This window comes from Eucalyptus grandis, chromosome 7 (assembly GCF_016545825.1).
Source record: "Eucalyptus grandis isolate ANBG69807.140 chromosome 7, ASM1654582v1, whole genome shotgun sequence".
Lineage (NCBI taxonomy): Eukaryota > Viridiplantae > Streptophyta > Magnoliopsida > Myrtales > Myrtaceae > Eucalyptus > Eucalyptus grandis.
Window position 1 is genome coordinate 28,425,898 of NC_052618.1, and position 23,632 is coordinate 28,449,529.

Below are 23,632 nucleotides of genomic sequence, written 5' to 3' on the forward strand. Positions count from 1 at the left end.
AAAGTTTTTTTTTGGACGATAATTAAATAATCAAACAATAAATTAACTAATCTTAATATGAAAATGGTAATTTTAAAAAAAAGAAAAAAGATAGAAGATTTCACTTTTTTTTTTAAAATATGTTTTATGCGATGAAAATTCTTATTTTCCTCATGGGTACAATTATCTGTCATATCATCAGAATAAATAAAAAATTATAAAAAAGTTTTTTATTAGACAAAAGTTCTAGGGTTTCCATATCCAAGCGCCGGATTCTCGGTGCGTGCATTCACATCTACGACTAGGACGAGGTGTCCTACCCCATGATTAACGAGCTTCGCGGAAAAAAAAACAGAACAAAAATTTGGACGGCGAGCCAATAACGACGCAACCGAGGCTCCCCCCACAAAAATAAAATAAAATAAAATAAAATAAAGGAAGCAAGAAGGAAGAAGGAAAGAAGGAAGAAGGAAGAAGGAAGAAGAAAGAAAATCGGGAAAACGACGCCGGAGAGAGAGAGAGAGAGAAAAATCGGGACTCCATATAAAACCTACAATCCGCCACCTTCCTTCCCTCTCTCTCCTCTCGCCTCTGCAGCCGTCTTTTACTCGGTCCTCCCCCTCCCTCAGACCGCGTCTCTTTCTCTCTCTTACCTCCTCCCCCATTTCCACACGCTCCCCTAGAGAGAGAAAGAGAGGGCGAGAGAGGGAGAGAGGGACGCGCGTGTTCTAGATCTACACTCGCCGGACCGAAAATGCCACTCAGCGGCGGCGACGGCGGCGGCGGCGGCGGCGATCCGAACCCGCAGCAGCACCCCACCCAGCCGCCGCCGCAGCAGCAGCAGCAGCAGCAGTGGATGCAGCAGCAGCAGCAGCCGCAGCAGCAGCAGCAGCAGCAGCAGTGGATGATGGCTGCGGCGGCGGCGGCGGCGGGGGGCGGCATGATGCAGTACCCGGCGGCCGCGATGGCGATGATGCAGCAGCAGCAGCAGCAGCAGCAGCAGCAGATGATGCTGTATCCCCACCATTACTTGCCTTACCACTACCAGCAGCTCGCGCCCCAGCATCACGGCTACCAGCAGGGGTACCACCAGCAGCAGCAGGGCTACCACCAGAAGCCGCAGCAGCAGCCGCGCCAGCAGCCGCCGCAGTATCAGCAGCAGCTGCAGCAGGGCGCGTCGGGCTCCGACGACGCAAAGACCATCTGGATCGGCGATCTGCACCACTGGATGGACGAGACTTACCTCCACAGCTGCTTCTCTCACACCGGCGAGGTCAACTCCCGAATCTCTCTTCCTCTCTCTCTTCTTCAGTTCTAAGCAAAGTCCCCGATTTCGGTTGGATCCCCGCCATGACTGATGAGTAACTCTGTTATGAGCAATGAAATTAGGGCGAGTGCGTATAGGGAATGACGTGTTTGTTTGAGTGGAACTTGGTTTTTTTGGATCTCGAGGGACGTATATTGTTGGATTTATGCGTGTGTTTGCCTTATTGTACCGCTCCAGATGATGGGAATGAGGGAGTTTCGTGAGCTGCGTTTTTGGGGGGTTAAGCGGATTGATTTAATTGTTTTGAAGGATTGAAAGTCAAACATAACGTGCACTTCGGTCAAAGTTGCGTCCCGCATGATTCAATGCATCTTCTTACGTTTAAGCCCATGGATGTGCTACCTGCTGGCGCAAGCAATTAATAGCTTGACCTAACGGACTTCAGTAATTGGGAGCCCCGGATCTGAGTGTTGAAGTGCTGAGTGCAATGAATTAGAGTTCGATCTGGTAATACTAATTATTTGCTTCTAGTATAAGATTGATCGTGGCTATTGAGGAAGGCTGAAAGATGACTGATTCGGAGAAAGAACAAAATGAGATTTTTCTTTTCTTTTTTTTTTTCTTTTTTTTTTGTGGGGGGGGGGAGTAGGAAATGAAGTGAGTGCTCTGGAAGAAACCCTAAACCCACATTGTTAAGTCAAAGCATGTTTTTCATGCACCATTTCTTCTTCTTCTTCTTGTTCTTAAACAGTTTCTAGAGATAATTGGTGGGTGGTTGTGCATTTCATAAATATGCTAATGTGAGAAGTCCAATGATAGAGGCATATTTGAATTGTCGTGTACAAGGCTGCTCTATAGCAGGTGTGTTGAAAAGTGAGTCTCATGTGGGAACTGGTAGTGGAAAGTCATGTGGGAACTGGTAGTGGAAAGTCAGATTTGGTTAGCCTTCCAGATGTTTAGAGCTGTTCCACATGATCAAATTAAATCTATTTGCTGAACAACAGTAGATAACAGGTATAGGAGGCAGTGGAAATACAATTTCTAGTAACTTAGATTGGAAGAATACCATATCTCCTCACTAGTGCACCAGCAAATTCTCCTGAAAGAAAGCTTGAACCTGAAATATTTTTCATTTATCCAAATAACTTCTTTCATAATTTTAGAGAAAGTCTTATCACTTATTCGGCGATCAAGCTTTTGGTGTAAATGCATATAAAGAGAAATAATGAATGGGAAACTTGTCTGTAATTTTAGTTTGTGTTGGGCTATTGAATCAGAACTTCATGGAGATTAAAAGTTGTGTCTTGACAAGTGTGATTATTAGAGGGTGCTTCATGTTTGACCTCATGTGATCTTGGATAACTAGCTCTATAGTAATTTTTTGTTCGGCAAGAATTGAAGAAAATACTTACTTTGCTGGATTATTTGTTTTTAAAATTGAGGGAAATGTGCTCTGTATAATCTCTTTTATCTTTGCCATGGAAGCATTTTCCCGTAACTCCACCCTCATCTTCTGATTTGCTTCTTGCATGTGCAGGTTTCCTCTGTAAAAGTAATACGTAATAAACAAACTGGTCAGTCAGAGGGGTATGGGTTTGTTGAGTTTAGTTCACATGCTACAGCAGAGAAAGTCTTACAGAGCTATAATGGCACTTCCATGCCAAATACAGAGCAACCCTTCCGCTTGAATTGGGCAATGTTCAGTTCAGGTGATAAGCGATTGGACATGGGTTCTGACCTTTCGATATTTGTGGGAGATTTGGCTTCGGATGTAACCGATGCTTTACTGCAGGAGACTTTTGCTGCTAAATATACTTCTGTTAAAGGGGCAAAAGTTGTGATTGATTCAAATACTGGCCGTTCAAAAGGTTATGGATTTGTTAGGTTTGGTGATGAGAATGAGAAGTCAAGGGCCATGACTGAAATGAATGGTGCATATTGCTCAAGTAGGCCCATGCGCATTGGTGTTGCTACGCCAAAGAAATCTTCCGGATATCAGCAACAGTATTCATCTCAAGGTATTTGGGAATGATTCCTTTCCTTTGTTTGCTTGAGATCATCCTTAAAAATTCAGGAAGGGTAATTTAATATCACACAAGTCAAAATTTTGTCTCATATCTTTATATATGTTTGGTGAAACTAAACTCTTCTTGGTTGACTTCCTGTAATTATGATCCACCTGAGTTTTCTTCAAACCTATTGAAATTTTTTATTTTCCATTTGCTTTTGATATCATTCAGCCATTTAAGTAAACTCATTCTTTGGCTTGCCATCATTTGTATGTGTGGATATCATGTGCATCCGAGGTGTAACAATTGATGCCTGCAACTATTTCAGATTTATCATAAGGAGTTCCATTTAATGATGGTTATGGTTGTGCTGTGGCTCTGCTGTGATATGGTCATGCTATTTTGTGTTTTAGAGCATGCATTTGGCAATGCATGATTCAAGCTGTGTGAAACGATTTTGTTATGTGGGAATTTAGAACCAAGGACAATAAATCAAATTTTTGTTGATCATCTCAGCAGTGGATGATCTCGGGCATTTTGCCATTATGGTCAATAAAAAAAAAATATGATTTCTTTTTTAACATGAGGCAATCCACAATTCTTATGTTTGATAGCTTTTGCAAAATAATCTTTAGTCGTTGAGATTTGAGTACTTTAAGCTGTACATTAGTTTGGACTGTAATTGTCGTCTGTGCCAATTATGGTTGACTCTTGCGTGTAATTGAGGTTAGTGGCAACATTGTTATGGGATGGTACAAATGGTGCCGAATTGACCGTAAAATGTCCTTGGAATACAGGTCATATGCAAGACTGGTGGTCCAAATTTTATGCAGATAAAAGTCGCGAAGCAAAGATTGCATAGGATTCAGATCACCATTCTTGCATGTGATTGTGCTAAATGACAACTTCTATTACATTATCGACATATATAGTCCAAGCTAACACAAAATATCCTAAAAATTTGTGTCACATGAATAAGTTGCGATATGAGTTCTATTTAAAATAGGGTTTAAGACCATAAATCACGCGAAAAATGGGAATAAATTTTTTTTCTTTTTCATGTGTTTGAATAATTTGAGTGGATTTATAAGTCAGGAATATTGTTTTTCTTGTGATTCGGGTGTTTCATGTTCTATTAGGGTCAAATTTTGTAGTTAGAATTTAGTGGGTGTAAAGCATACAGAACGATGGGGGCATAATGAAGTATATGAAGACAATTGTAGGTATTAATAGTAATTTTTGCATGCTGACCTGTGGCAGTTGCTCGAACTCATGATATTGTGGCTTTTTCATTGCTCTTAATTGTCATTTGACTTTGGAGTGAGTAGAAATTATGTTCTTTCAGTGGATAAACTGTATTAATAAAATGTATTGGATTACAATGACATGAGTATAGACTGCGAAAAAGGATCCTTCAATGAAACACGGACACTAAATACTCAACTGCAGTGAAGAAAAAGAATTTTCCTTTCCTTATTTCTCAGATAGTGTCTCTTCACTGGCTCTCAAGGCTTCTTAAGAGTTGTTGTCTTGATGTGTAGATTATATAATTTATTAGGTCCTTGCATCTACTTCCCATGAGAACTGTAGTCATGAGGAAATATTGATTTATTTCATCACCCTTATGTTAGCACCCAAGAATCTTGAGCATGTGAATTTCTGTAAGTCTAATGGGAATATATTAGTTCAGGTTACTCTTCAGCAACAGCTATTCGTGATATCACTTCTTCTTTATTCTATTTAGATGAAGTGTCTTGTCTATCTTTGTTGTGTCATAGATTTGTACTGATTGTCTCTTTAATTAGCCTTGGTGTTGGCCGGTGGACATGCTGGTGGACACGCATCAAATGGTGCTACTTCACAAGGATCCCAGGCCCACGAGTCAAACAATTCTACTGTGAGTGTTCTCCTTACAGTTAGTCATTTGAGCCCTATATATCTTGATAACTCAAGCTTTATTGCAGATCTTTGTGGGAGGGCTTGACTCTGATGTTAGTGATGAAGATCTCAGGCAGACATTTTCTCAGTTTGGTGAGGTGGTCTCAGTAAAAATACCTGCTGGAAAAGGATGCGGCTTTGTGCATTTTGCAGACAGGTGCCCATTCGTATTTGTTTCCTGTAAAAGATGGGAGGAAAATACTATAAAGAAGCCATAAAGTTATGAAAAAGCCAGTAGAGAAAAACGTGCAGGACCTCAGAGCATTACCTACCGAAGCATGATCAAATATGAAGTCATTATCTTACTTCCATCACAATTGAAAAGGCCTAGTGTTTACATCTGCCTGTTTCTGTCACTAGGAAAAATGCGGAGGAAGCTATGCAGGACTTGAATGGCACAACCATCGGCAAGCAGTCTGTTCGTTTATCTTGGGGCAGAAGCCCAGCAAACAAGCAGGTAAATTTTTAAAGCTCTTAGTTGATATTTGGATGCCCTCTTTACCAGCTTTTTTCAGGTGAACAAAATGAAAAAGCTTTTTGCATGCTTATCCTTATAAGATAGTCATTTGGGCACCTTTGCTCATATTTCGGTTCTTTCATTGTTCATTTTTAACTAGCTTTCTTGGAGGTTTCGGTTCATTTGGAAGGAAATAGCATAGTCATGCTTTTGAAGGTTGTGAAACACCTTTCTTTTGTCTACTGCATGGTGCGAATAGGGCTGGCAAATTAGCGGGTCGGGTCGGGTCGGGTTTGTGTGGGTAAAATATAATTCATGATCATAACAACCCATTTTAATATGTATTCACCCATTTTGGTCTTATACAACTTGAATGACCCATCCTTGAAATGACCTGGCCATGAGCCAAGTCCATTCAAAAATCCAATATTTTGGATGCATTAACAAAATGACCATGCCATTGCTCAGCCATCATCATCGCCACCATTACCACGGTCACATTAATGTTGTTGGAAATTTTTGTAGATTAAAAAAATTAAATCTGAAATAGGAGATTAAATTAAGAAATCTAAAATGGTTTTTTTTTCCAACAAAAGATCTCCAAATATTGACCAATTTATAAATATTATCAAGGTTGCAGAGATCGCGCTTTAGATGTGCAACGACCTATGTAAATCTTTGTAGATATGGACCACCAGTGATGTCACTGGTGGAGATGCCAAAGATGGTTCCATTCTAGGTCTTGGTTTATCTCTCTACCAAATTGTCATCAGAGAAGGTAATGAGTGGTGGCTCACAGTGTGCAACTGCCGCGAGTTTTACTCTCTCTCTCTCTCTCTCTCTGTGCTTACACAAAGTGGTCTTTCCAGTCAAAGACATGATGGTTGCTAAGTCTTTGGTGTCACCTCAGGACAGTGACCACCATGCTTGAGACGGCAATGGTGTGGTCATCGTTCTCAGGCGACCTCAATGGATTGCTCCACATGATTGGTCAGATTTTGGTGGTGTGGATACGTCGGATATTAAGAGCCACAGTTGTTGCTGTGTCTTATAAAACAGTATCAGAAGTCCAGCATGCCTTTTATCTCCTCCACTGGATTTTCCTAGTGACATTATAGATTTCTCCTCTCTTTCCTTATATGCTTATCAACCCTTTTTTGCCTATAATCTGTTTGAACTCACTCAATAGTGGTACATGGTTTGACAGTGGAGAACAGAGAGGAGTAGTAACCAGTGGAACGGATCGTACCACGGTGGATATGCCAATGGGTATGCTGCTACATCAAACCAGGATTCTAGCCTAAATGTTGCAGCGGTGGCTAATGGGGTTATGTAATAGAAGTAAGCTAAAAAACTCGTGGATGTGAAACAAATGGTCTTCTCGAATTATTCATGGAGTTAAAGTGTGTGAAGAATTTTTCCCAGGAAGATTGTGTTTTGACACTAGAATTGTGTAGGGATGTATGAGTACTTTAGGTGGATTGTGGGAGTAGAGGAACAGCTTAATTCTTTTTCGAATCAACCTTGGAAGCGCAACTCGCAACCATCACGCATGCTTTCTCTTAATCGAGCCACCGGTGTTAAGGTGGTCGTGCTCTCTCTCTCTCTCTCTCTCTGATCACAGGGTTAAGTATATGTCCATTCAGCTTGGTAGAACATTGATGAATGGTCTTCTCTCCGAATCTTTCTTCTTTAGGTCATCTTAGGAATTAGGCTTATTCACTCCATGTTTATATATATACGAAACCGCATATGAATGTGTCGCTGTTCAGTTGGCATGTGCTGTGGCAACACATTCGTATATACTTTCTCATTTCCGTCATTTACATGTGAATTTAGCTAAAAATAACTCACTGCAAGCAAGCTAATGTCAATGCTCTCCCTCTCCCTCTCCCTCTCCCTCTGGCTGATGAATGGGTCCTCTCCTGCAACTGCAATGAGCTCATAGCTATTGGCGGAGGAATCACCGGGCCTCCTTTGCTTCCGATCTAGAATGAGCTCCTGCAATGGTGACCTTGTTGCCATTAACAAAGCTTAATGCTTAATGCATGATGCTTAGCAAGCTTCGACTGGAGAGGGTAAAGCATGGTTATGGTGGTGGTGAGGAAACACTCGTTCTCCATTACTTCAGATCTAGAATGAGCTCGTGCAACGTCGACCTTTGTCTAGAGAGGGTAAAACATAGTTAAGGTGGCGTTGATTGGAGGACGAAACACCCGCTGACCTTTACTTCAGATTTTAGAATGAGCTCGTGCCATGTCAAGCTTGTTGCCATCGCCAAAGCTTAATGCTTTGCGAGCTTCATCTAGAGAGAACAAGGCGTAGTTACGGTGGTGGCAATTGCAGGATTGCAAGGTTGGCGTTGCGGGCGACCTGAGCAGGCAGTGGCGGCCGCTGTGCGGCATGAGAAATACAGTGGTGGCTACGGTAGGTAGGGTGGAACGAAGATGAAGGTGGCCTAGATGGTCGATGACGGTGGATTCTGGATGTTAACATGGAGGTAGCAAATTTCCCTCCTAAACAATTGGAATCGTAGTTGATGCTCAGTTTGTCGATCTACTGAGGGTTGCGATTGAAAGCCCATCTTTTGCGACAACGGACAAGGATTTCGGGGGCACCCTCGCGATTGTGATGGAATACTCATGGTTCGATGACTAAATATTTCCATTCGGCGACGATAGATGCATCAAATACTGAGAATGGCTCAATCAAGTATTGTCTATCTGTGGATCTCAGAAACATACGGTGGGCTGCATCTAATTATTCTGTCATTGGAACGGGGAAAAATATCGGAAAAGTCCTAAACCTATCGTCTTGGTATCAATTTACTTATAAATTTTTTAATTATGCTACTTTAGTTATCAAACTTTTGACTTATTGTCAATTCAGTCGTTTTGGCTAATTTTAGCTGAATATGAGTGATATGAATATCGGTACTGACGTGGATAATTTTTAATAATATTTTAATATTTTTCAATTTTATTATTTAATTTAATTGATTAAGTAGTAGTGAGGCGTGGAATGAGAAGTAACAAAAGAATATACGAAGCATGTAGGCCTTTTCACGTTCGTGATAATTGCTTCAAGTTTTTATTGTTTACTTCGTACAGTATTATAAGGTTCTTATTATGCTTGAACTTTTTCATACTCCATTTTAATTATTATTTTATATGGGAATCGGATTGAAGCGTGAATAACGCCTAGTATTCAACTATTTCCTTCATTAATTTGCCAGATAAAAACTGGGAGGAATTTTCTTCGACGACGCCTCCAATTTCTTTCGGCCTGCTGGCAAACCCCTATTTTAAATGTGAAAATCGTTGAGTCAAATTAGTGCTACGTTCTCGTGGAACCTTCTTGTTTGTCCTTTAGAAGTCTCTTTTATTTCTTCTATTATAGTGTAGATGTATAATAACAAGTAAATTTAGAATATTTGAAAGCTCATAAAAGCGCAAGATTAAGTATTTGACCCAAAAAAAGAGATAAACTTGGCTAGAATTGGAAATTCTCTCTTTAAAATGAACTGCGGCCCTCAACTTGTGCTCCAAAATTCTTGAAGCTCTAATAGAATCTACACTAAGTAAACGAGATGATTTTTCAATTCATTATGGCAACAACGCAGTGCTTTATTTTTATTCTGTTTTGTTTGTTTAATTATTTTTGCACTAGCATGGTTAGGGGGTCAAACGGCCTAAGTACGTTGAGCTTGCATCATCCAGAACTCCAAATTAGATCTGGTGGAAACCTTTAAGCAAGCGGGCCCATCATGTCATGGGACGCGCGACCGTAAGGTTGTCGGGGCACCCAACAATAAAGACCATGCATATTTCCCGACTTAAGCATTGAAGGTTACCCTAGAAGCAAATGGTCCGGGGACTTCTTTTCTTTGTGACATGCAGATTATGGGCCGCAGAGCATGTGAATCGGCTTATGCGCAGCTTTTGAAAGTTGTGCATCGACATTTTCTGCAAATAAATTTACCGTTGTCATTCTCTATGATAAAATCGGAAATGAGGATATAACCAAGGGATTCTCGGCTCTTTTCTATTCAAGAAGTCTTGAGTTTGATTTCTTTTTTCTTTTTTTTTTATTGGCAATTTACTGTTTAGAAGATTTTTTTTTTTTTTTTTTTGGGTAAAATGTAAGAAATATATTGAGGAAGGGCCAAATGTACAAAAGATCCCGTCACTAACTTGCACTCTAAATGCAGGAACAAAAGGAGTGGAAGGGTGATGAGATGTAAAAGCCACAAATCATGGCACACACACTACAACACCAAGACCAAAAGAAGCACGGCACGGTGAACTGGCTACCAAACATGCCACAGGCGAGGAAGAGGCCACCGTCGGAACGAACTACCTATGGGTCTCTAGTGAAAATAATCAGGTCTAGGCCCCAACTTCTCTGCAACATTTTGTTTCTGAAATTATCTTCGACATTCTTGAAGGTGATAGCCTTGTCTCAGACCACTTTGAAGAGGTGGTTCTTCATGGCCGGGATCGAGAGGTGGTTTTTCCAACTGTTTAGAAGATATGGTACAGCTGATTCTCAAAATTTACAGGTGAAGCTCTACACTTATATTTCAACTCCTCCATTGAAAATTCCACTAGCCCGTCATAATCTTTTTTTGTTTTATTATGGTAATTGTTCGACTGAATTTGGACACAAATTCATTATCTGCCTACTTTGTCATAAATTTGAATATCGTCGATTGGAAAACTAAATTAGATCAACATATATCTAAATAAAAATCAAAATGGATTGGATATTTGTTTGAATTCAAAGTTGATGATTGTTAGACTATGAAATTGTGAATAAACATCCATGATCTAGCAGCAAAAATGAGCGTCAAAGCTTCCCCTTTCTCCTCTTTAGCGAGCATCACTCTTCATTTCTAGAACAACAGACCAACACGCATAGAGCTATGCTTGTCGGATTTCAGTCATCGAGACCTGACGAGTTCTATTTTCCGACTGAAGTTCGTTTAGATCAAGTCACTAAGACCTCGATGATCTTCTAAACCAAAGCCTGCAACATTTGATTTGAGATCGCACCATGAAGGCCTCAAAACCTTCTTGTGAGAAGTATCGATTCTTGTGCTCTTCATCTCGAGATCACGACATGAAGGCTCTCGAATCGTTTTGGTGAGAGTATTTGATGTTTAAACATGCTTTGAAGCTTTTGTTAGGTAAGAACACCAAGGAAATAAGCCTTCAAAAAGAAACCAGGGTTGCTAGTTTAGGGTTTATGCGCCTGCACATTGCCCGCAAAAACACCATATAGATAACCTCATCTGCTATTATCGCTCCTTAAAGAAACAGCTGCATGACATTAATTTGATAAAAATACCAACTTCGATGAACAGATATTGCTCGTGAAATCAGGGGGAGGTCCAGACCATGATCTCCGTTGCGGCTTGTTTGAATATCTCTTCCACTGGGAGCACTTCTGCTTGTTGGTCCGAAGCTCCTGCAACCTGCGCAGGTTGAAGAAGTCGTATTGTGTCCCTCACTCGATGTCAATGTTGGTCACGTGCACATTACACAGCAAAAAACAAATGCGAGGACACACTGATTTTAAGTTACAAGTAATGTGCACAATGTGCAGAAGTACTCACCACACGTTTGTACTTCTATCTAGGTGCTGATTAGCTTCTGGGATATATATATGTTGTTCACAAGAACTGCTTGTTAATCTGGTGAGACTGGCTTAGTGGTTGAGGCACTATGATGTATAATTAGGCGCGTGTTATAGGTATTATATGGGATTAAGCACTAACAATCTCATTTTTAGGGCAATCGCCCAACACTCTAAGACTTCGATTTATGCCTCGTAGGGTCCATGAGCTTATGGTGTGTTTCACGGGCTCAAGGTTTAAAATGTACTTTCTCATCACGTTCCGGTTTCACCTCTGCCTCACACTTACTAGCCTTAATGAACTGCAGGATAGTCTTAATTTTGCCCTTATTTGGTTATTTAGGGCTAACGAACAACAAATATCACTCTTTTATCTAATGTATAGATAATCAAATGAAATATAAGCATAGATGATATCGGCCAAATGGGTGACTAGGTTAGGTAAACATTGCAAATGAAGTTTAGCCCGTGTAAGTTACTAAAGTAGTCATCCGTGGTGCTATCGAACTCAAACATTAATCTAGGGCAAAGTTCTAATTTAGAATATATAAACGTAACAATCAATGTAATAGTAAAAATAGTGTGCAACAATATTGGGTAACTAAGCTCAGGCAGATTCCTCAGTTACCAAAAAATAAAAAAATGTTGGGTAACTAAGTCTACCACGCTAAATTGATGTTCAGAGTAGTGTTAGATTGTAACCAGGCCTTTAAAAAAAAGGATTATATTCAATATCCGATTGCCACATTGTCTGGCATACCGAACTCGAAAATGTGCGTGCGAATGCTATACACTGCTCCTCGCATAATCGATTCATCTTCTTCTTTTTATCGGCAAAATGGGGATTAAAACACATTAAATTATTTATAGCACAACAGCATATCGTTTATCAGTATTGGAGAATTAAAAGCAAACTTACTTGAGCTTGAATCATGTAAAGGCTTCGGCTGTAATCCGACGACACCTGAGCGGATACCACTTGGATCTTATGCTTCTCCAACACATAGCAGATAGCAGTAAACAGTCCGGGTTTTTTGGGCGAGCAGACACTGATCATCGCTTCATCGCCGCAGATGTTCAGAACAACATTGGGAGAAGACCAGGTTTGAAAGGCTATAGGATGTCGAAAGACTGGAGATGACGCTGAACTGCTTGCGGCGCTGATGGGCAAATTGCCGGCGGCAGACCCTTGACTGGCCAAGAAAGCTTCCCTCGAGTCACTAGCTAGACTCTGGGAATTGACCACAGTCGACGGCTCGCAGTTAAAGATGGCAGTGCAATGGTACTTTTCTTGCTTTTGCTTCTGCAGATTTTGAAGAGTGTTCTCCAAGTTTTTGATGTAGTTGACAGCTTCATCCACTATGGTAGACTTGTCAGCCTGCACAAGAAAATCATTGTGTAGAGAGATGAATAAGACTTAAGAACAGTTACAAGTTACATCTGGGAATTTCCATTGACTGTATGTGTTAGTGCAATTGAAATCAAAAGTACCAACGAAAAAGAAAAATTATTTCTCTTTAAATGCTTTTATACAGGCTATGGAAAATGTTGCCCAGATAAATTTGGTTTCTCCAACGATGGAATTCAATTGATAAACAATCATCTTGTGCTTTATAAATCAAGATAGATTATGCAAATCTCATAGTACTAGCCAATGATGATGTCATTATTAAATCTCTATAAATACCGAGTGTCAGCATTAAATGCAAGTGAAAGCAAATCTTCTTCCATCAAGTGCTCAATACCATTATCGTTTCCCTTATGATTTTCCTCTCATTTTCTGAATGAGTTTTCCCTTCTCTCTCTCTCTCTCTCTTTTTGAGTGAGGCAAGATAAGCAGAGATTGAGGCGACAAACAACGAACCTACCTTAGGAGGAATATGAGGAAGTAAAGCATGAAGATTAGCAAACATGTTCCTCATCTTCTTCCTCCTCTCTCTCTCTGTCCATATATGGATCTCGTGGTCCGACTCGCCCACCGTTTTTGCTCCGTTCGCAGCGAGCTCACCTTTTCCGTTCTTGTCCTCGCCTTCTTTGATCATGTCGCGGGATCGCTTCCTAGTTGGCACCGGGCGGAGCTCATTTTCCACCGCGGTCTGGGCATGAGAGCTAGAGCAAGCAGTCTTCTTACCTAACCTATCTCCAACATTGCTAGAATTATCAGGCTTTGCAAAATCCCATGTTGGGTTCTTCCATGGGAAAGCGACATGATCTCCTCCTTCAGACATGGCAACAACAACAATAGCTTATGTGGAGAGAGAGAGAGAGGGCGAAAGGGAGGGGGAGGACAGAGAGAGAGAGAAAGAGGGGGGTGAAGAGTAATCAAGAGAAGGATGATATATAGAAGAAAAAGAGGAAACAAAGACAGAGACGGTAACTTGGTAAGTTAATTAAGACTGACCTGCAAATCTAGTTTATTAAAGTGATGGGTCAAACTGTAAACGAATCTTTAAAAAGGTGGGTCATAATTAGTGATCAATAGAAGGATCCTTAAGTAAATTAATTTTCGTAAATTGATCTTAATAAATTTTGAAATATTTTTCTTCTCTTCGCTAGCCATGAAATAGAGGCGATGCACTTGCTTAAAGAAGAGCCCAAAGTACAATCATGAGACTAATGCCGTTACTGGCTTAAAAACGAAAACGCATTGCCATAAGAGAATAGAGACAAAAGACTAATGCCGTTCCTGGCGGGTCCCGTTGAACCGATGGGCCCCATGAAGACTGACCGAGCCAATCGCCAATTATGACAAGATTACTTTGAATGACAACTTCATTTTGAAAAATTTAGTACTAACAAACACTTGTTAAGTTGCAGGAGGTTGGTGGATCATTAGGCGATTTAAGCGTGGCGTCGGGGTGGTGATTTCCCTACTAGTGTCACTAGGGGTTTACGGCGCACTGTCGGTGTAAGCTAGTTTCTCCTATCACAAAAAAAAAAAAAAAAAAAAAACTTGTTAATGTTAATTTGGTTGAATATTATTTGATCAATCCTAAATTTATTGTACGAATATCAATTTGATTTTAAAATTTTTCAATTTTATCAATTCAGTCTAAAAACTTCATCTCAAAATTTTAGGATAGTTCTTTTGGTCAACTTTTGCTAAAAATCTTTGATGTGACGGTATATTATGTAGGATAGCTAATAATAATTGGGCCACCACGTCAGCGATTTTCAACAATCAGAAAGACTACATTGAAATTTTGCACAAGACTAAATTAACAGAATTGAAAAGTTTATGATTGAATCGATATTCGTATAATAAGTTTATGATTGATTGAGTAATTTTTTAAGTCAGTTGCATGATTAAAAATTGTTCACTGTTAAATAAGTTAAACTCTAGAATTGCAAATATTTCAAGCTAAGTTCAAACACTCTAGCATGTAAACTCGACTTATCTATCAATGAACTAAAAGTATTTTGGATTACGAGGATGAGTCGAGTCTTTGGTTATTTTTGAATAATTTATTTGATTTGAAAAGTTCGCGTCTTTTGTCTATCACGAAATTTCTGCTGATTTAAATGAAAGTGCGGGTGTTACATTTCCTTGCATAATGATGACATGTCGGGATTCCCGCCGGCCTTATTTGTTGTTTATTGCGTACACTGCTCATTCAAGTAACGCTCCATAGAACTAAATACAAAAAATTCAGGAAACGAACCTTAGAATAAGGAAGAATATCAAGGGAATTTTACGAGGTGAATACTTTCAATGTAGCACTTAAATGGTGTTTACAGGATGAAGCTTTTCAATTTACTTCAAGCAAATCTTTTTCTACCTTTACAAATTTATTGTTCCTGCCATTTATGCATGGCAGCTAACATGTTATTCTCATGACTTTATGGCATTACATTGTTAATTAGTTAAGGCATAAGAATTTCAGTTTTCCTTAATATATATAAAGGACTATATTGTGACAAAAAGAAACATGAATATATATAATATGTCCCTGGGGAAGAGTCCACTTTAAATTCTGAAAGATACTAAGTTGGTGCATTTATTAAGAGTATATATTTTCCATGCTTCCAGAAAAGGTACAGTATTTATTATATGCCATTTATTAAGAGTATATATTTAGCATGACGTAACAATATTAAATGGCGCTTATAAATGAATGAATTTTATTTGTTCATTCATTTTTTTCTAAATGGGCAAGGTTAAGCAAAATCATTTTAAAGGAGCATATGCTTGCTTAAAATTATTATTATTTTGTAAATTACTGGCAGTGAGTATTGAGTGATTTGGGGCCTAGAGAATTGGTGCTCCCAGATTTTTCAATGCTTCTTTTCTTCTTCTTTTTCTTATTTTATTATAAAAGTGTATTTCCATTTTCTTCATCAATATATTAAAATACCAGAATCGTGGATATACTAGTTCAAAACATTTTTAAAGAATTCAATTTTCAATAGCAACATCTTCTCTAAAAATTTTAAAAAAAATATTAGTAAATTTGAAAGTGAGTGCGATATGACTTACAGATTTGATGTCAAGGTCGAACTTGGTGAATAGACCTTCTTGATTTTTGGTGTTATGGTAAATGATTTGTTCGGTCTTATTTGTAATTATGTTTGATAAATAAGTTAAATCAACAATTAATTTTTGCTACACATTTTTATAGTGTCGATATTACTTACTTATAAGCGAGCACATCGCTTACTTCTGCTATGTATGTTAAATATTGAGTCCTTTAAGTCTCAACTGGTGCGCTAACACGGGGAATAAGCAGTAGCAAAACATCGTCAAGAGATCATTATGAAAAATTTCGCAATAGAGGAAAGAAAATGAAAACTTGCTTAAATAACAATGACAAATAATTTCACTTCCCGTATTTATTGACCACATATTTAATATAAAGTGAACGATGATAATCTAAAAATATTATTCTCATAAAATCATATTTCTAACAACATGGTAATTAGAATAAGTTCATTTATGGTGGAATCACTGACCTGCCATTGACTAGGAGGGAGAGAATCCGACGCATCATATTGAGAACTGGCAATTATAATGGGGAACAGGGCTAAGCAAGGTCGCAAGAAGTCGATTTAAATTAGCTGCATGATGCACTATTTTAAACTTCAATTGGATTGCACTTGTTTATTTTCTTCATATTATATTGTGTAAGTTAGTTAAAACTTTTGCGTAATTAAATTAACCGTATCTGATAATTGACGCTGTTTTCTGGAAGATGACAAATAGCGCAGGTAGGCAAGAACTTCCAATGTAGCACTTGGTATTTGGAACGTAGATTTTGGGTTTGAATCTAGGGACAGAGGTTTTCTTCTCTGTCTCGGATGAACTTTTTAGCTTTAGTTCCGGAAAATCGTGTCTAACTTACAGATTGGTTTTGTCCCTTCCATTCCATTCCATTTCCGCATGGCAGGCAACACGGTATTTCCGTGACAGCCGATAAACGTTACATAGCTTTTCTTTCATCGATAATGTGTTCGTTGAGTTGAGATTAAAAAGGAAAAAAAATGGTTTTTCAATATGAGGAAATTCCATCTCTCTCATATCAGTTCGGGTCACTTGGAGTTCTCTCAACCTTGTTAGGGTTTATAGATAAAGTGTCTCATTTATATTTAACTTTACAATGATTACTTATAATAATTCACATCATCAAATCTATTGCAATGACTAATGATAGAAATAAGAATACGTTGTAATAAAGAAGAGCAAGTGTAGAAATATATATATGAATGATGCATTTATATGTGCGTGGAGGAACTCCTCTATAACTGACTTCTAGATGAATAATGCTATGTGATGCATTTATTACAAGTTGCGGAGAGCATACACATGACATGCTTTCGTGGATCCATTGGGAGTATTCTCATATTAACCTTCACTTTCTAAAGTTGAGCCACTATTGTAGATATGGAAATGTAATTAAAAAAGTTAAAGGCACTTTTTAAGACTTTTCAAATGTGCCTTTTGGTGATGTCTAAAGTAAACTTTCTACTAAATATAAGTCGTATTCTTGTGGGATCATTTTCCTCCTCCTGGTCTATGGCCCTGTTTTAGGCTTTGCTCGGCCTATAAAGAATTGGTAGCATTCCCTGGACAGGAGGGATCGACCTCGTCACATGGAGTCAAATGCCGGAGCCGATCCCTTATTAAGTGCCCAAGCATACTCAACAAATTGATTTTCAAATTATTAATTGCTCATTTGACTAGAAAAGACAATGCATATGAAACTAATCTTAAGGGTTGCTCACATGGGAAGTATGTTTATCTTCCACATTCAAGGCTTAGTTTTGAATCACCATAGTTAGCATTTCCTTGGGTTGCCCTCATAGGTGGAGTGTGTATCTCTAGTAGACACCTGATGTGTGTAGAACGAGGGGATTGCTACATTTGGTGAGAATTACTTGGGTGCTCGAAGAGCCCTACAAGATCCATGAATATATTGGGGGTAAACCATGATTACTTATTTCCTTTTTATGGCTCTTGGGATTTCACTTATTATCATCTTCACATTGATTATATTTGTTCTTGAATATTTAAGTTGCTCTTTTGCACAAGATAAACCCAAACTAATGAAATAAAGCAAAAACAAATATTTGTACAACGAAAAAAATAAGAACCAAAATAAGAAAATTGCTTGAAACATGGGATAAATTTATTGTCAAACGAGTTTTTCAAATGTATATATAAAGATGTTACATAGCGTTTCTTCCATCGATAATGATTCATTGAGTTGTGATAAATAAATAAAAAATTGATCCTTTAATATGAGAAAATTTGTCTCTTCATTCAATTTGGGCTAGTTGGGGTCCTCTCTACATTGTTAAGATTAACAAATTTAGTATCTCATTTATCTAACTTTACAATGACAATTGACAATTATTCATGTTATCAAATTGTCATAATCACTATCAAAGCAAATATGAATATGTTATGATAAATATTAGTATATGTATTTTTTTTTTGGTCAAAACAGGTAAAGATTCATTTACTGTAAACATCAGGTCAAACCGTTTGGGAGGGGGGAATTCAGGCCAATTAGAGGGGAGGAGATGAAGCCCGTGGGCCTTGGCGGCCCAATCAGCCACGGAATTCGTCTCCCGTCGATAGTGTTGCACAACTAGGTTAGGGAAGAGGCGACGGTGCATCCGCTTCAGCGAAGAGAGCTCTATTTTCCCAAAGGGTGCGGCTAGGGTCTTGAAGCGTCACCACCATTTCCTGACAGTCGAATTCTAGAATAAGGTGATCTTCATATCTTCCTCTTTGTAGCAAAAAACGAAGCGAAAAGGTGAGGACTTGAACTTCTGTTTGCAGGGCAGAAGCAGAGGTGGTTCGAAAGGAGAAACCATTGATCAGCCTTCCTGATGAGTCTCGACAAACACAAGCCACATATCCTTCTTGAGAGGCCGTAGGAAAGGAGCCATCTATATTTACCTTCAGCACACCTGGATCGGGGGAACGCCAGCGCTGAAACAAGGATTGAAGTTGTGGACGATGATTCAGCAACGATCTAGAACTTGATTGAGTAGATTCAGCAATGGTAAGGGTCTCTGGAACAGGCTGATTCAGATCTGATCTTTGGTTATTAACTGGAGCATGCATTTGTGAGATTTGTTGCAGGGACTTCAGAAGGCAACTCTAGTAGGATTGAGCGTGGGCGATGGCAATAAAGACAACCTAATCAGGGTTGGGGGTGTTAGGGAAATCCCTTATGATGTTTTGAAGATGACAAAATAAACCAAAGGCTACTAACATGTTTGATGGTTGAGTAATAGACCATGCAGATGTTAGAACATGTAGAGGATATTATTAAAGTCGAAGACGGCGGAAGACTGAACGTAACATATGCCCGAGTATATTTTGAAGATTTCCAGACTTACGTGTCAAAGTCGAAGATTGCTAGACTCAAGACTCAAAGTCGAAGACCGCCAGACTTTAGTGTCAAAGTCATTCTACATCGAAATCTGCTCACTCGACTAATTCCAGTTGAACGTGAATGGTGAACCGGAAGACGGACTCTATGCGAAGCTGAACCGGAAGACGGACTCTATGCTGAAACTAAACTGGGTATAGACCTTAAAGCTAAAACTGTTCGAAAACGGATATGTTCGGACCTAGATTGTAAAGTCTGATTCGGTTGTAAAGTTTATTGCTCTCGGACTTTACATTCGGAGTTCGACGAACGTAATACAAGCCCAATCATATAACGGCTAGTGATCTGGTTTGGATTCCACATCAAGATTGATTTGATTGATTCAATCTATTTGATTGACAATTGGATGTTGAAGACAAGATCTTCCTATACGAAAAAGCTTTACTTATGGAAACCAAGATTTCGTTTGTATGGGCGATCGGAATCAATTTGGGATTCTACCTTTGTCACTCAACGGCTACCAAATCTTCTAGATACGAGCTGTCCAATGGGTATATTGGAAGACAATTCTTCGGGATACTGTCCAACGGGTAGTTTGGAAGTGGAGGAGTATTTAAGGAGATGAAGGACCGATGAGCAAGTAAGAGACAGAGCGTAGAATTTATAATTTCAAAGTCTAAGCGACTTTCGATCATATACTTGTCTCTTGAGAGCTTAAACGTTTGTAATCGTGAGAGAAATACCAAGAGAGTGACTTAGTGAGATAGTGTGATCTACTAAGTGTTTGCACTCGAAGTTGTAATCTCTTGTTGATTGCATATTGGAATCCAGACCAAGAAGGCTCATTATCGTGGGAGAGTGGACGTAGGCTTGGATTAAGCCAAACCACTATAAATCTTGTGTTCTTATTCTCTTCCCTAACTCCTTTATTTTACTCGAAGTTTATTTTATTCTGCATATATTTGCCAAGGTTTATATTATACACCTATTCACCCCCTCTAGATACTTATACTAGCAATATCAGGGGGTTCTTCGGCGGAAGATAAAATCATTTCTGGCTTTCCATATATGCCACAAAACGGATGCTATTGTCACAAGATCTGGTGAGAGATTTTTCTTGTCTAATATTTGCAATAACCACGCATCAAATCTGTTTGTCTGATGTTGTTGAATATTGAGTTAAATCTGTGGATGAGACCAGACTGCATTCATCCACGGGCAATGTAAGAATAGGTGTTATGTGGATTCAGGGGCAGGGTGGATACTTTGCTATGTTCACATAACCTGCATATCGGATCTAAGATAACATGTCGGTGGTAAAGATTTTCACTGGTTGCTAGAGCATTTTGGCACAAAGACCATAGGAAGATACGTAATTTAGGGCTGGTCTGCACTTTCCAGATTGCATTCCAAAGTCGTCTTGGAGGACGAAAGGAAGATAACGCCTGATTTTGAACTATCTTGGTCTCGCCTGATCTGATAAGATTATATCCGCTTTTAATTGTATAACTTCCATTAGCTCTCCCCATCCAGATCAGTTGATCCTGTGTGTACTATGGTCGTAGCTGAATTCTGAGAATTTCATATGTTATTCGATCATCAAAGCTACCCTTAAGTAAGGGATATTCCATGATTGTCGCTCTGGACAGATAAAATCAGCCACCATTTTAGGTTCGTTGCGAGGTGTAGGTCCGCCTATTATGCCTGTAGGAAGCCACTTATCCTCTCTAACTCAAATATGCTAACCATTTCCCACTAACCACTGTAACTTGTTTGAAATAGAATCTCTGCCTTGCAAAATGCTTTGCCATCCCCAAGAGGGTCTGTCGCCTCTTTTTGCAAGCCAGAAGTCTTTTGAAGGGAAGTAAAGCCCTTTAAAGATCCGACTCTAAAGGGAAGCAGGCTGTTGAAACATACGCCAAGCCTATTTGGCCAATAGGGCTTTACTGAAAGCAACAAGGTCTCGAAAATCGAGACCACCTACATCTTTACAACTCTTGAGTGATTCCCAATTTTTCCAATGTATAGCTGATTTGTTGCCCTGTGTTTGCCACCAAAATCTAGATATCTTTTTTGCAAAGGGAGATTGGGATCTTAAAGATAGACATGGCGTATTGAGGAACTGCTCAAACAACTGCTTTAATCAAAACTTCCTTACCTCCTTTGGAAAATAAATTTTCTTTCCAACCATCCAGTTTAGAGTTCACTTTGGCCAACAACCAATAAAACATTTCTTTTTTGGACTTCCCCCAGTCAAATGGTACGCTAGGGTATTTCCCCGTCTTTTTCATCACTGGGACACGAAATTCTCTAGCTAGACGCTCTTGAAAATTATCTTGACAAGCACAACTAAAAAATATGCCAGATTTATTGCGATTGCAGCTTGTCCTGTTGCCAGACAGTATTGGTTTAAGATATTTGACAAGTTTTGACATTCAATCAATTTTCCTTCTATAAAGAAGATGGCATCATCAGCAAAAAATAGGTGTGAGAGGGTAGGACACCTCTGATTAAATTTAATACCTTTGATGTTACCCATGTCCACTGCTTGATGTATGAGAGTCGAAAGAACATTTGCTACTAGAATGAATAAGTATGGGGAGAGTGGGTCGTCCTACCGAAGACCTCTTGTCATTGTAAAAGGCTGAAGTGGTCCGCTGTTAAATTTGATACTTAGAGAAGTGGTAGTCACACACTGCATCACCCGTTGGACCCAAACTGCATGAAAACCAAGCCGATGTAGGTAATCTCGAAGGAAATCCCATTTGACGCAATCATAGGCCTTCTGCATGTTAAGTTTGAGTACGCCCTGAAAATTCCGCTTCTTTCTTCGTATTCTAATTTGATGTAGAACTTCATGCACCACTAAAATGTTATCTTGGATCTTACGTCCACTAACAAATGTGCTATGTTCCATAGAGATGAGTGCAGGTAGCAATGGCTTCAATCAATTAGCTAAGACCTTTGAGATGATTTTATACATAAAATTGCAGAGACTAATCAATCTATATTGGTCTAGTCTTTCAGGGTGAGAGATTTTCGGTATCAAAGTAATAGAAGTCTTATTGAGTTTAGGATCCAACACACCGGAAGCAAAGAAAACTTTTACTGAGCTAATAATATATTATTTTAAAATGTCCCAGTGAGTTTGATAGAACTGACCGTTTAATCCGTCTGGGCCTGGTGCCTTTGAGGCTCCAAGTTGAAAAGCTGTTCTTTGGATTTCTTCGGGAGTCATTTTGCCTATGAGAGTGCTGTTCATATCATCTGTCACTACAGCCGGGCATTGAGCTAAAATTAGGCCATAATCTCGTTGTCCCACCGAGTATAGCCTTTGAAAGAAAACCCGAGTCATGTCCTGTAATGATTTGTGATCTCGAGCCCATTGGTGCTCTTCATTTTGCAACATGTTAATCATGTTACGTTGACGCCTTTGGATGGTGGTCACATGAAAGAACTTAGAATTTTTGTCTCCTTACTTTAGCCAATTCACTCGAGAATGCATTGCTCGGTATTGTTCTTCTTGTTGCCATAAGCGTTGAATTTCCTTTTTCAATGCATCCATTCTTGACTTATCAAACTGACAATTTTTTTTGTTGGTCAAGAGCTAGAGTTAATGTTGTAGCTCATTTATTTGGCGTTGACCATTTGAAAATTTGGACCTACTCCAACTGGATAGGGTTGCCGAGATCCTGCTCAACTTTTGAGGTAAGGTTAAATTTTGATTCTGAGTAGATTTCAAAGCGTCTGAAATTACTGAACGACAATCCTGATCTTGTAGCCAATAGGATTTGAAAGTAAAGATCCTCCAAAGCCTAGGTTGGATAGTTGTGGTCTTCAAAAGCAGTGGGTTGTGGTCTGAACCAATGGTTGGAAGAGCGAAAACTTCAGCAGTCGGGAAGGTTAGTCGCCATTGCATATTACAAAGGGCTCTATCCAGCCTTTCCTTGACCATATCATCGCCTTCTCTGTTGTTACACCAAGTAAAAGAGCACCCCTTGCTCTCTAAATCCAATAGTGAGCAATCACTCAAGAGTTCTCTAAAGGAATGCATACGCTGAAAATTGGCTAGTCTTTTATCTTGTTTTTCCTAAGGATACATAACTTCATTAAAATCGCTAATGCAAAGCCAAGGTAAGGTATTGTGGTTGCTAATGAGCTTCAACTTTTCCCAGAATTGTTGTCGAAGTGGGAGCAAAGCCGGCGCACGAAGACAAGTCAGCCGCATAGAAGTTCCACTGTCCCTATCGTCGTAAATCAAATCGATGAAGTTTGAGGTTTGTTGCTCCATTGCCCGAGTAAATCTGATCTTGCCAGAAAATTGCAAGGCCTCTGCTAGGCTTGATGGGTGTTCCAAAATGCTGTTTGGATACTTAAGACATTTTTGCAGTCCGCAAAGAACCATTTCTTTATTCTTAGTTTTTATCAAAAAGAGAACTTTGGGCTTTTCTCGAGTCACCAGGGCTCTCAGGGCTTGAACTGTCAGGGGATTGCTCAAACCCTG

The 23,632-nt window shown here is 39.2% G+C and overlaps 2 protein-coding genes across 2 annotated transcripts; one reads left to right on the forward strand and one right to left on the reverse strand.

The window, feature by feature from the left end:
• Positions 1–544: 544 nt before the first annotated feature.
• LOC104453223 (polyadenylate-binding protein RBP47) lies at positions 545–7,253 on the forward strand. The gene is made up of 6 exons (XM_010067745.3): positions 545–1,252; positions 2,784–3,264; positions 5,061–5,152; positions 5,220–5,350; positions 5,554–5,650; positions 6,858–7,253. The coding sequence occupies exons 1-6, from the start codon at positions 734–736 to the stop codon at positions 6,984–6,986; spliced, it is 1,449 nt and encodes a 482-aa protein (XP_010066047.3). The 5' UTR covers positions 545–733; the 3' UTR covers positions 6,987–7,253.
• Positions 7,254–7,489: 236 nt separating this feature from the next.
• Positions 7,490–13,515, reverse strand: LOC104455378 (transcription factor bHLH95). Its single transcript, XM_010070178.2, has 4 exons — positions 13,156–13,515; positions 12,207–12,665; positions 11,049–11,126; positions 7,490–7,651 (listed from the first exon to the last, which is right to left on the reverse strand). The coding sequence occupies exons 1-4, from the start codon at positions 13,513–13,515 to the stop codon at positions 7,490–7,492; spliced, it is 1,059 nt and encodes a 352-aa protein (XP_010068480.2).
• Positions 13,516–23,632: the final 10,117 nt, after the last annotated feature.

Coding starts and splice junctions, on each gene's coding strand:
- LOC104453223 (XM_010067745.3), top strand. CDS start 734: ATGCCACTCAGCGGCGGCGACGGCGGCGGCGGCGGCGGCGATCCGAAC. Junction 1,253..2,783: donor GCTTCTCTCACACCGGCGAG/GTCAACTCCCGA, acceptor TTGCATGTGCAG/GTTTCCTCTGTAAAAGTAAT. Junction 5,351..5,553: donor TTTGTGCATTTTGCAGACAG/GTGCCCATTCGT, acceptor TTCTGTCACTAG/GAAAAATGCGGAGGAAGCTA.
- LOC104455378 (XM_010070178.2), bottom strand. CDS start 13,515: ATGTCTGAAGGAGGAGATCATGTCGCTTTCCCATGGAAGAACCCAACA. Junction 12,666..13,155: donor TTCCTCATATTCCTCCTAAG/GTAGGTTCGTTG, acceptor TTTCTTGTGCAG/GCTGACAAGTCTACCATAGT. Junction 11,127..12,206: donor TTTACATGATTCAAGCTCAA/GTAAGTTTGCTT, acceptor CAACCTGCGCAG/GTTGCAGGAGCTTCGGACCA.